At 37.5% G+C, this 13,520-nt stretch overlaps 1 protein-coding gene and 1 pseudogene across 1 annotated transcript in view; both read right to left on the minus strand.

The window, feature by feature from the left end:
• The window catches only part of M1AP (meiosis 1 associated protein), an 80,945-nt gene that overhangs the window by 58,479 nt on the left and 8,946 nt on the right, over window positions 1–13,520 (minus strand). The window contains exon 2 of the mRNA XM_032243441.1: window positions 454–639. Within this exon, the coding sequence (XP_032099332.1) occupies window positions 454–639 (186 nt within the window). The remainder of the gene's footprint in view (window positions 1–453; window positions 640–13,520) is intronic.
• Window positions 8,927–9,592, minus strand: LOC116526815 (annotated as a pseudogene).

Below are 13,520 nucleotides of genomic sequence, written 5' to 3' on the forward strand. Positions count from 1 at the left end.
TATCCAGCCATGCCTTATTTCTATTTTTAAGACTGGCTCAGTCTGGCACTCTCACATTTGCATGCTTGCCAATCTCAAGAAAATATACTCAATTTGATGCTAAGATTTGGTTAAGAAGAATTGTAAATTCCTAAGAGTACCATGGTAAATAGAAATACAGCTACCAATGTAGGCAGTTTAACACTGGTGTTACAAGTTCCAAAAATCCAGAGGCAGGTGGCATATTCAGATTTTATTTTGATTTCAGTTTTTCCTTATAATTCACTTCAGTCTATAATTTTAGAGCTCTTCTCTATATCTATCTCTACATTAAGAACTGTGCAGGTTATAGGAAGAAGAGAAATATGTCCTTTGCCTGCAGGGGGCTGAAAATCTAGCCTTGAATATTACATCCAGTGTGAATGAAAGATAGAACAATGTAAGGATGGAGTCCTAAAGGCCAGCATCACTTACCTCCAGGGAAGTATAAGCGAGGGCTGCACTTGTGGTCACATGTCTGCTGTATTGTTTAAATTGCTGGAGTCCATCTTCTACTGCCAGTCGCAGAGAAGTGCCTTGTGATCTGAAACAACCTTCTCTCTGTAACATGCGGAGCTCTGAGATGCAGGCCTGCAACCTAGCAAAGTTCCCTTTCACTTGCTGCAGAGAAAAATGAACCAAAGACACAAGTCTTTAGGGACCAGGTTTCAGATTAATTGGCAGTCTAAATTCATTATAAATAATTCCTCAGAAGTTTCTTCCCTTCCTGAAAATTTGCTTATTTGACCAACATCTACTGAATGCCTATTGTGTTCTAGGCACTACGCCAAAGTCTTCCCTACACCAGTGGAAGGAAAATTTGCAGGCATAAAGGTTTTGATTTTGTAGAGTTACCAGAAACATGAAAGGAAGTTTTAATTCATTCACTCACATAAAGGGAAGTCTAGTGTTTGACTGCTTTGTTTTACTTTGGGGTGACCTGCAAACTGGAGGCCAGACAGGGTTCACCTTAGACATTATCTTCATTTATTAGTCAGTCTAGGCATCAAAAGGTTCTCTATTTAAAAATGATGTTTTCCCAGAAATAAGAATTTTGATGTGGTTGATCACTTCAGAATTCATACAGTCCTAATACACTCTTCAGGATAACTTCAGTAAAGAAGAGATACTTGGCTTAGTCTGCAGTCAGCTTAAGGAGCCAACATGCTAACCCCAGGCAAGCCACCTTTTGGTTCTTCTCATCTTTCTTTATAAAAACTTGCTCTTAGGAGTCAACTAATTTAATCTGATACTAGGCCTATGTTACTTGTCCTAAGGCTATATGCATTTTGATAAACGTGGACTGAAGATTTGTGACACCATTTGAAGGGATTCCATGCATCAATAGCAGATGGAGGGTAGGGAAGAATTATATTTGGGATAGGGACACCTTCCTGACCTAAGAGCAGAACTAAGTGATATTTGCAATGCATATAAAATCCATGAGCATGAGCTGTAATCCTGCCAAAATAGAAAGACTGCTTAAGTTCCTTAGGAAGGAATTTAAGTTCCTTACCTTCCTGGCTTAGCTCCACAGTTGCTTACATTCTTCTCTCCCCAAGTCTTTGGGGGAAAACACAATAAACTGGATATAATTCTTATATAAAGAAAACTTGTAATCTAGATAGGAAAATAAAAAAACTGTCCAAGGAAGAAATGAGAAGAAATCATACCACAGGTGTAGTCTAGTAGGCTTTAAGCATTTCTTCTCATGTATCCTCTGAAAGAATCTAAGAAACTGTGCATTTTTAAGTGAACATCTAGATTTTAAAATTCCAGCTTTATAAGTGGTTGCTAAGGATGTAACTTCCAGCATATTTTAAATATCAACATTTAAAAATAAAACTATATCACTCTTCAAACATAGTCTGATTGAATCTAAACGCCATGGTGATTTGATACTCACCATTACCAATGTTAAAAGTACATGAACAAGCTCTTTTTTTCCCAACAGATAGAAAAATTTAGATTGTTCCTTTTTCTCCTTAAATTCATATTTCCATTTCACTTTCCCTGAGAGTTTTATCATAATGTAAAAGAATTTTTTATGCCTGGCAATCTTTTATTGATCATCCTATCATACTTCTCTGCATCAGAAATAGCTATATTTTGCAAGAGTTCTAAATTTCCTATGACCATAGGCTTTAAGGGACACTCTAGATTGAGTTATTATTAGAATTATCATTCATATACAATTTATCAAAACAACATGTATATACCAATTTTGAGAAATAATTATTGGCATTAAGCATAGCTTTAATTGGAAATGTTCCTCTTAATAATTGGAAATGTTCCTCTTAATGGCATGGACAGGCTGGGCTCTTCTTCCAATTAGCTTGGGTTTGTATGAATAAATAAAATAATTATGGCTCAAATGATACAACATTCAGTATCAATTTTTATTCCTATTTAATTAATTATTTGGTGGCCAACATGTATTGAATTTATTGCATCAGTATAAACAGAGAAAAACATTGTTTTCTCTTGACCAGATACTCAAAAGGCTTTAAAAGAAATGTAACTTAACTCCAATTCGAGAATATGTACTAAAATATTTTTTTTTTTTTTTTTGAGACGGAGTTTCGCTCTTGTTACCCAGGCTGGAGTGCAATGGCGCGATCTCGGCTCACCGCAACCTCCGCCTCCTGGGTTCAGGCAATTCTCCTGCCTCAGCCTCCTGAGTAGCTGGGATTACAGGCACGCGCCACCATGCCCAGCTAATTTTTTGTAGTTTTTAGTAGAGACGGGGTTTCACCATGTTGACCAGGATGGTCTCGATTTCTTGACCTCGTGATCCACCGCACCCGGCTGTACTAAAATTTTTAAGCCTCACCTTGGTATTTTTAAAAGACTAAATGTGATACCTTACAAGGCATTTCCATGTCATAAATTCATTCTATTACATTTTACATATAAAAATGCTGCACATTGTTCTAATTATGTGTCTGTAACTATAGGACAGACACAGAATGATTCAGTCTCCCAAGTAGCTGGGATTACAGGTACACACCACCACACCCAGCCAATTTTTGTATTTTTTTTTTTTTTTAAGAGAGATGGGGTTTCAACATGTTAGCCAGGCTGGTCTCAAACTCCTGACCTCAAGTGATCCACCCACCTCAGCCTCCCAAAGTGCTGGGATTACAGGCTTGAGCCACCATACCTGGCCAATATTACCTTTTTTACTGGTCTTCAAAGTTTTGTGTGTATTTTACATGTACAACACACCTTCAACTGGAGTAGCCATGTCTCAGATATTCAATGCCCACATGCGGCTAGTGACTGCCATATTGGACAGAGACCCTGCTGGATCACTTGTTAATATGTGCCTTTCAGTTTGCCAGCTGGGAAAGTGCTGCTTTTCTGGTGTGTTTTTAAGGTGTGTTTCTCAACTCTGGAGCTGACTCCTGGAGCCCTCGAGCTGGATTTGAAGAAGCTGTTTGGACAGCATGTTGCCATGGAAGTGATTCTCAAGGCACTGACTGGCTTTAGAAGCAACAAAAAATCCCTAGAAACCACTAATTCTTTCCTTACATGGCTGAGCTGGCATAGGCAATAATTTTGTCAGCCAAATTGTGGCTGAACATCTTCACTCGAAAGGCCTGAACAGTAACTATCCACCTATTTGTACCAACTCTGTACTTCCCTCATAAGCAAAAGATAAAACTGTACCAGGCAGGAGAACCCAGTAATATTATCTTGCTCACAGGCCACTTGGACTGTTCTGGGAAAACTGCACTAACTCTGGTCTCTGCTTCTCTTTTCTTTGCATTGCAACAGCCCCAGGCTCCACTGAGTTAAGGCACACTTGAACCCCGATTTCTCAACTCCCAGTTTACATGGTAGTCACATTCTCCAATGAATGAATGCACTCAGCATTCCCAGCAGAGCACATGGTGTTAGGTGGAGCACTCTTAAGCAGGTTGCTTGGGCATGGCTTCATTTAATGCTCTCTACCTATGATGCAGCCTCAACCTTGCCTCTGCATGTTGCAATGTAGATTAGAGAATTTTTTTTCCTAAACACCTTTTATTCCCTTTGTTCCTCTCATCTTTCAAGTCCTTGGCATTGCTTTCTTCAAAGAAAGCCTTAAAGAACTGAACATTGACACTGTTTCTCCTTTTGAGATATTTTTCCATATTTAATTTATATTACATTATCTAGGAGGGTTCATTCTCATTTAAATGAATGTCGTCCTTGTCAAGGTTAATATTCCCACTATTAGAACAAGAAACAGAAACTTAACTGAACAAGGAAGTGAAAGTGAGTGTTTGCCACACAAACTGCAAGACAGAGAAGATTGCCAAACTCAGGAATAATTTTCTTATTTTTCACATGTTTTTCATAAATCTCTAGAAATGTAGTAAAATAAATACGGACGTATCTGGGGGAGTTTCCTGGTCACAACCTTTTTACATTATGAGGTTGAGAGCTTGTTGCTTGGGGGTGTCTTTTTTGTTTGTTCCAAGAATGTATCAGAACAAATGCTTTTCATAAAATGTCATCTAGATCAGCTCCTTTGTTCATTGAGTCAGTACAAGGCATTGGTCTTGGGCACTGTGCAAGTCTTAGTCTAGTTCCTTATTCCTCAGTATGTCTGGTAATATTGAGATTTCGGTTCACAGTGAGATGAACACTATGGATTAGTTACCAGTGAATGATAAATATTCATGTAACTTGTGTCTCTTATACCTTTAAAAAGTCACATTTAGCATGTCATTGGAGTTAGGAAAAAACTTCTCTGCATTTTAGCACCTATCTCTCTGCCAATTTCAACTTTTTATAGATAAAGTTTTGGAAAAAACTGTTACCCAATGAGTGGAGGTGAGAGTGTACTAATGCCTAATTCCTTTTGCTCACTTGTCCTTCCCAGTAAGAAGTTTGTCTCCTGTGGCCATCTCAATGGCACTGCCCTTCCAACATGGAGAATACACATTCCAGGCATCCTGCCTGCATGCCTGTACACCCAGCCACCACTGTAGCTCATCTATCACTGGAGAGTAACTTCCTGCTTTCCCAGTAACTGTAGACCAACTTCAGCCTTGACAAACCAGCGAACTTCTCTGTCATCCAGTAGGTTACAAATACAGTACACATTCTGCAATTAGGTGTGAACCCCAGCCTCAGTAAGGGAGTCCCTTTTGCAAGTTTGACCTTCCTTAGGATTTCTTCCTCATCCCTAAGGTACCATATAAATTCCCTTATATCTTATAGGTAATTTATTATCACACTTTAATATGTTAAGCTATATTTCAGTTTTGTTTTGTTTTGTTTTTGAGACAGGGTGTTGCTCTGCCACCCAGGCTAGACTGCAGTAGTGGTGCAATCCTAGCTCATGGCACTGGACTTAAGGGATCCTCTCTTCTCAGCCACCTGAGTAGTCAGGATTACAGGTGCAGGCCACCATGTCTGGCTAATTTTTTATTTTTAAATTTTTTGTGGAGATGAGGTCTCACTATGTTGCTCAGGCTGGTCATGAACACCTGGCCTCAAGCAATCCTCCCACCTTGGCCTCCCAAAGTGTTAGGATTACAGGCATGAGCCACCATGCCCAGCCTGTATTCAAACTTTTTACACAAACTTTCTTTGTTTAAATCACTGTGTGGTTTGTTTCCTGACTGTACTCAGACTGATACAATCTGTTCTAGTACTTGTATAGCTTATTTTTATATTTTGCTGTATCAGGAATCTATGCTGGTATATGCTATGAGTATGGATCTAGCTTTATTTTTCCCATATGGCTATCCAGCTGATCCAAACATTTATTAATGACCTTTTCCCAACTCATTTCAATGCTATCTTTATTATATAATAAGTTCCCACATGTATTTTTTTATGAACTTTAAATTGTATTCCATTACAGCCTGTCTTTTCAATCTCTAGTATCACATCACTTGAATATATCTGATAGTTTAATACCTGATAGCAAGAGTCCCTGAATATTATTTCTTTTAAAATTTGAACTTTATTATCAGAATGTCTAGTTCTACTATTGGAAATGTAATATTTTTTGGGAATTGCATTACATTTGTACATTAGGGATAATTGATATCTGAGTCTTTCTAAGAACTAATGACTTTTTATTTGTTCAAGTCTCTTTTTGTGATTCTCAATAGTATTAAACAATTTTTTAATTGGCAAAAGAAAAACTGTATATATTTATTATGTACAGCATTATTTTAATATAATTATATCAGTAGTATTTAATTCATATAAATCTTGCATATTTATTGTTAATTTCATTTGTATTTGATCATTTTGGTTATTGTGATTAAAAATTTTCTTCCATTATAACTTTTAACTTGTTGCTCTTAGGGTATAAATAGCTGTGTTAACTTTTTTTTTTATGGATACATAATCAAATAATCTACAAATAACAATTTAATCCCCTCTTTTCTCATTTCATACTCTAATTTCCTTTTCTTGTATTATTTCACACTCTAATTTTTTTTCTTGTATTATTATATCAATGAAAATCTTTAGAATACTTTTATTTTTTTTTGTTTTAGTGGTAAAAGATAGATTTTATTAGCTCAAGGTCCACTGAAGAGCTTTCAGGAAGTTCTAAAGTAAAATCTGGCCATCTTTTTGGTAAAATAAATAGAACAATCAACAGAATGGGAAAAAATTTTTGCAATCTATCCATCTGACAAAGGGCTAATATCCAGAATCTACAAAGAACTAAAACAGATTTACAAAAAAAAACAAGCCCATTCAAAAGTGGGCGAAGGATATGAACAGACACTTTACAAAAGAAGACATACATGAGGCCAACAAACATATGAAAAAATGCTCATCATCACTGGTCATTAGAGAAATGCAAATCAAAACTACATTGAGATACCACCTCACGCCAGTTAGAATGGCAATCATTAAAAAATCTGGAGACAACAGATGCTGGAGAGGATGTGGAGAAATAGGAACACTTTTACACTGTTGGTGGGAGTGTAAAGTAGTTCAACCATTGTGGAAGACAGTGCGGTGATTCCTCAAGGACCTAGACATAGAAATTCCATTTGACCCAGCAATCCCATTACTGGGTATATATCCAAAGGATTATAAATCGTTTTACTATAAGAACACATGAACACGAATGTTCATTACAGCACTGTTTACAGTAGCAAAGACCTGGAACCAACAAAAGCCCATTGATGATAGACTGGACAGGGAAAATGTGGCACATATACACCATGGAATACTATGCAGCAGTAAAAAACGATGAGTTCATGTCCTTTGTAGGGACATGGATGCACCTGGAAACCATCATTCTCAGCAAACTGACACAAGAACAGAAAACCAAACACCGTATGTTCTCACTCATAGGCGGGTGTTGAAAAATGAGAACACATGGACACAGGGAGGGGAGCATCACACACTGGGGTCTGTCGGGGGGAAATAGGGGAGGGACGGTGTGGGGTGGGGAGTTGGGGAGAGATAACATGGGGAGAAATGCCAGATATAGGTGATGGAAAGGAAGGCAGCAAATCACACTGCCATGTGTGTACCTATGCAACAATATTGCATGTTCTTCACATGTACCCCAAAACCTAAAATGCAATTAAAAAATAGAACAGCAGGAATCTCTGGGTATCCCTTAAACATAAACTATGATGATTCCATTGATATTACCTGGGCTGTTAAGTAAATGACTTCTTACAAATAAAAATAACATTTTAGAAACTAGTTACTACCACTAGTCCTAATTTGGTTTTCATGTGCTTGCATATGTCCAAGAAATTTCTCCATGAAGTGCATATTAAAATCTAACAATTATTTCTCACTTATACATAAGTCAAAGTGCTCACTCTTACCATGGAAGCAAAACTTACCTCTGAAAATAATCTATAGAAAAAATATATAAACACATAAAGCTTTGAGATAGACTAAAAACATCCTCCTATGTTCTATGGATCAAAATTCAAAGGTCTCCACTACATATGTAAATAAACACTTTGATTAATTTGGGATATACTGATATTACATGACCATGCTCATACCTATGGAACACATACATACACTACAGAAGAAATCTTGACAGTGTTTCTACTGCCAACATACTTTCCAGCCCCAACTGCTGAAAAGGAAATAAAAACTTAATATGAAAATTACTTTTCCTTTTTATAAATAGTTTTTAAGTGGAAAAACAAAGCGAACACTCCTCTGAGAAATGGAATAAGCTCCAAAATGTTCAGAGTCAAGAATCTGTTCAGTTGTTCCCCAATGTTAAAAAAGTACATAAGCTTTCTCTATTCAGGAAGCTTCTCTGATCATCTCCAGTGTTTTGTCTTAAAAATTGCTTTCCAAGATATGAGGTAGCCATGCTGGTTACATTATTTTTTTAAAAAATTTATTTATTATACTTTAAGTTCTGGGGTACATTTGCAGACATACAGGTTTGTTACATAGGTATACACATGCCATGGTGATTGGATGTATCCATCACCTTGTCATCTACATTAGGTATTTTTCCTAAGGCTATCCCTCCCCAATTCCTCCACCCTCTGCTATCACTCTCTTAGCCACCCACTCCCTGACAGGCGCTGGTGTGTGATGTTCCCCTCCCTGTGTCCATATGTTCTACTGTTCAACACCCACCTATGAGTGAGAACATGCAGTGTTTGGTTTTCTGTTCTTATGTCAGTTTGTTGAGAATGATGGTTTCCAGCTTCATCCATGTCCCTGCAAAGGACATGAACTCATCCTTTTTTATGGCTGCATAGTACTCCATAGTGTATATGTGCCAAATTTTCTTTATCCAGTCTATCATTGATGGGCATTTGGGTTGGGTCCAAGTCTTTGCTATTATAAACAGTGCTGCAATAAACATACGTGTGCATATGTCTTTATAATAGAATGATTTATAATCCTTTGGGTATATATCCAGTAATGGGATTGCCGGGTCAAATGATATTTCTATTTCTAGATCCTTGAGGAATTGCCACACTGTTTTCCACAATGGCTGAACTAATTTACACTCCCACCGCCATGTTGTTTAAATTCTTTCTGCTGCCCACCTTATACCTGATGTAACATATGAGTTGGCACCTGGTAGCACCATAACCATGATAACTACTGCTAACCAGTTTATTCTGAAGGAGAACAGGGCACTAAAGGCAAATATCACCCAAAGCAGCAGAGAGGCTTTAAGTCTCGATCAAAAGATTTTTGATTCAGCTTCTGACATGGTTTTATTCTCTTGAGAGGATACCTTTCTAGATTCAAACACCCAATGGCTCTTTCCATCTTCATCAACGTGACTCCACCAACATAGGTCAACCATTAGTCTACTTGTGACATTCTTTGCTGCCCAAAGGTCACATGACAAGAACAAGATAATTGTCATCATATAGGCAATAAAGCTGCTGCTGAGTAACTGACTTGAAAGAACAAGTGGAAAAATGATGCCTGATTTTTGGATTTTTTTTGTCTGTTAGTTGTTTTCTCTTCTGCATCAAACAGTGAAACATCTTCAGTGTCATCATTACTGTCCTGCTGCTTCATGGCCAAGAATACTATTTTTTTTTGAGACAGAGTCTTGCTCTGTAGCCAGGTGCCAGGTTGGAGTACAGCGGCATGATCTCAGCTCACTGCAACCTCTGCAATGCTCCTGCCCTAGCCTCCCAAGTAGCTGGGACTACAGGTGCATGCTACCACACCCAGCTAATTTTTGTATTTAGTAGATGCGGGGTTTCACTATGTTGGCCAGGATGGTCTTGATCTCTTGACCTTGTGATCGGTCCGCCTTGGCCTCCCAAAGTGCTGGGATTACACGTGTGAGCCACCGTGCCCGGCCCAGAATACTTTTCAATAATGGTGATGATAGTAAACTTCCTTGTCTTGCATGGGAATGTCTTTAGTGTTTTTCCATGAAGAACAATACCAACTCTTGAAATAGAAATATATTATGCTAATATATTTATAAAATATATATGTATTTTATATATAAAACAGAAGAGCTGTTTCTGTTTTATTACAATTTTTAAAAAACAAAATTGGATGTTGAATTTTATCAAGTGCTTTTTCAGAAGTTACAGAGATGAACATGATCATGTTTCTTCTCCTTAGATATGTTAACATAGTAAATTATATTAATAGATTTCCTAATATTGAACAATATTTGAATTTTTGATATGTAATTATTTTAATGTGATGCTGGATTAGATTGCCAATACAGGTTGAACATCCCTAATCTAAAAGTCTGAATCTGAAATGTTCCAAAATCTAAAACTTTCTGAGGGCCAACATGAGGCCACAGTGGAAAATTCTACATCTGACCTCATATGATGGGTTGCAGTCAAAACTTCGTTTCATGCACAAAACTATTAAAGATATTGTATAAAATTACCTTCAGATGATGTATATAAGGTATTTATGAAACCAATGAATTTCATGTTTGGACTTGGGTTCCATCCCTAAGTCGCTGCGTACATGCAAATATTCTAAAATCCCAAAAGATCTCAAGTCTGAAACACTTCTGGATTCAACTATTTTGGATAAGGAATTCATAACCTATTTTTTTTTTTTTTTAAGACAGGCCTTGCTCTGTTACCTAGGCTGGAGTGCAGTGGCACAATCATGGCTTACTGCAACTTCAACCTCCAGGACTCAGGCGATCCTCCTGCCTTAGCCTCCTGAGTAGCTCAGACTACAGTGCACACCACCATGTCTTTTTAAAAACCTTTTTGTAGAGATGTCTCACTATGTTGCCCAGGATGGTCTTGAACTCCTGGGCTTATGCGATCCTCCTTCCTTAGTCTCCCAAAGTGCTGGAATTATAGACATGAGCCACCTCACCAGGCTGGTATATAGGTATTCAAAACTGGTATATTTTCAATAGATTCCCTTTCCAACAAGGCATCTATGCTAAATCTCTTCAATGCACCTTAAAAAATTTTTTAAATTTTATTTTAGGTTCCAAGATACATGTGTAGAATGTGCGGGTTTGTTACATAGGTAAATGTGTGCCATGGTGGTTTGTTGTGCCTATCAACAAGTCACCTAGGTACTAAGCCCCACATATACTAGCTATTAATCCTGATGCTCTCCCTCCCCCTGAATCCCTTAACAGGCCCCAGTGTGTGTTGTTTCCCTCCCTGTGTCCACGTGTTCTCATTGTTCAGCTCCCACTTATGAGTGAGAACACGCAGTCTTTGGTTTTCTGTTTCTGTGTTAGTATGCTGAGGAAGATGGCTTCCAGCTTCTCCATATTCCCACAAAGGACATGATCTCATTCCTATGGCTGCATAGTATTTCATCGTGTGTATGTACCACTTTTTTCTAATCAAGTCTATCATTGATGGGAATTTGGGTTGGTTCCAAGTCTTGCTATTGTGAACAGTGCTGCAAGAAACACAGGTGTGCATGTATCTTTACAACAGAATGAATTATATTCCTTTGGGTATATACCTAGTAATGGGATTACTGGGTCAGATGGTATTTCTCAGTGCGCCTTCTTGATCACTCTGTACTCTACTCTGTTTTTCACCCTAGCATTAAAGTGCCATTCTTAGTTTCATTTATTTATTTATTATTATTATTTTTTGAGACAGAGTTTTTGCTCTTGTTGCCCAGGTTGGAGTGCAGTTGTGCGATCTTGGTTCACTGCAACCTCTGCCTCCCGGGTTCAAGCAATTCTCCTGCCTCAGTCTCTGGAATAGCTGGGACTACAAGCATGCGCCACCACCCCAGCTAATTTTTGTATTTTTAGTAGAGACAGGGGTTTCTCCATGTTGGCCAGGATGGTCTCGATCTCTTGACCTCATGATCTGCCCGCCTTGGCCTCCCAAAATGCTGGCATTACAGGCATGAGACACAGTGCCTGGCCCTTAGTTTGATTTAATGCATTTTGCTCCAAATTCAATCTTGTCTGCAACTGATCAAATTCTCTTTGTTTTGTTTGCCTTTTCCTAGTATACGTTTGCCCATCCTTTTATTTTCAACCTTTGTGAATCATTATGTTGTTGCTGTGTCTCTTGAAAACAACAGTTTTAAAAAAGAAAAAAAAAAGAAAGGAAAAATATATGTCTAAATATCCTGCTTATACCACACACAAAAAAAGAAAAACAATAGTTTTGCTTTGTGATCAAGTCTGTAAGTTTTAAAAAGCATCTGATATGACAGATACGTTTGTTTTTAGTAATACTATTTTATGGTACAGTTTATTTTTATGGCTTTTAGAAAATCACTGTACTGTATATTTTTTATTTTCATTTTTTTATGCTTTTCTTGTCATGATTAGAAAGGCCTGTATTTCTGCTTTAGTGATTATCTTTATAACTCTGTGTAATTCCCTTAAGTTAATCTTCAGCAGTATCTATTAATTCACCACTATTGGAATGATAAAATTAATGTATTTCCTTCTATTATTCTTACTCTCCCACTACTGCAGCACTAAATTATAGTTTATTATATTATCTTTCTTGGGGTTTACCTTTATGCTGTTTAATATATTATATCTCTATTGTTTGTCACCTTGAAGTGATTCCATTTGAATGCCAGCTATTTAGAATGAGAAAATAAGTATTATAGCTAAATTAGAATACTCTGAGTCCAAATACCTCATTGTAGATAATATATAATTTAAATACATTTTTGTTATGAAAAAGTAAAATAATTGGGAAGATGTTCACAGTAAGGGCATTCTTCTGAAACCCCATTCTGAGAGGAAATGAATCATTCTGGTTGGAATTATTTATATTAAGGACATAATGGATATAAAAGGAATTTTAATATTAATTATGAATCCCCTGTCATGATTCCTTATAAAACATTCAGAGTTATTTGATTATGCTCAAAAATTAAACATGAGAGGATATATTGAGGTATTCATCCTGAGTAAGATTTCCCACATGCTGTCTTTCTCCATTTATATTTTAAGCTGCTTCTGCAGATAGAAAGTGTCAGGTATTTATATAGGTCAGTGACAATGGATTTAAGGTCATGTTTTTCCTTAAGCAAAGATCGGAGTGTTCCATACATAAGGTAATAGCATTGTTTCAGCAATTTTCTTGAGCTTTTAACTAGGGTTGAACTTATTGTTTGGTTGGAAAGAAATTTTGGCTTTCAATTTTTCCTGAGAAATCAATGAGGAGTCTGACTCCTAGTTAAAAACCTATGTGTGATTTTTTTCAAGCCTGACCATACGCAATTACAAGTAATTTACCTGGCAGGCCTCATGGGGGGAAAGCTGCCTTCGCCACACCAGACTTGGTGCACAGCCAATGCACTGCAGTCTCTGAAGGGAGTTGTAGTCAAGGATTCAGGCCCCCTGGCTGGTCATTTGGAATATTTGTATTCTTAGCTCTGATACTTTCATTTATAGGTCTCTTCATCTGAGGCCTTGGGCCAAGTCCTCCTTGGACCCTTTGTCAAGACCTTCTTGTGGGGGAAGGGAGAAGAAACCCCGAAGACAATTTTCCCTACTCTGACTCAGTACTCAGTACTTTTCCACTCCTAGCCTTTCCTCCTTGCCCTCCCCTCAACCCCAGGAGGCATAAAATTGC

This window comes from Sapajus apella, unplaced genomic scaffold (genome assembly GCF_009761245.1).
Source record: "Sapajus apella isolate SASKATOON/1434 unplaced genomic scaffold, GSC_monkey_1.0 scaffold52, whole genome shotgun sequence".
In the NCBI taxonomy this organism is placed as follows: domain Eukaryota; kingdom Metazoa; phylum Chordata; class Mammalia; order Primates; family Cebidae; genus Sapajus; species Sapajus apella.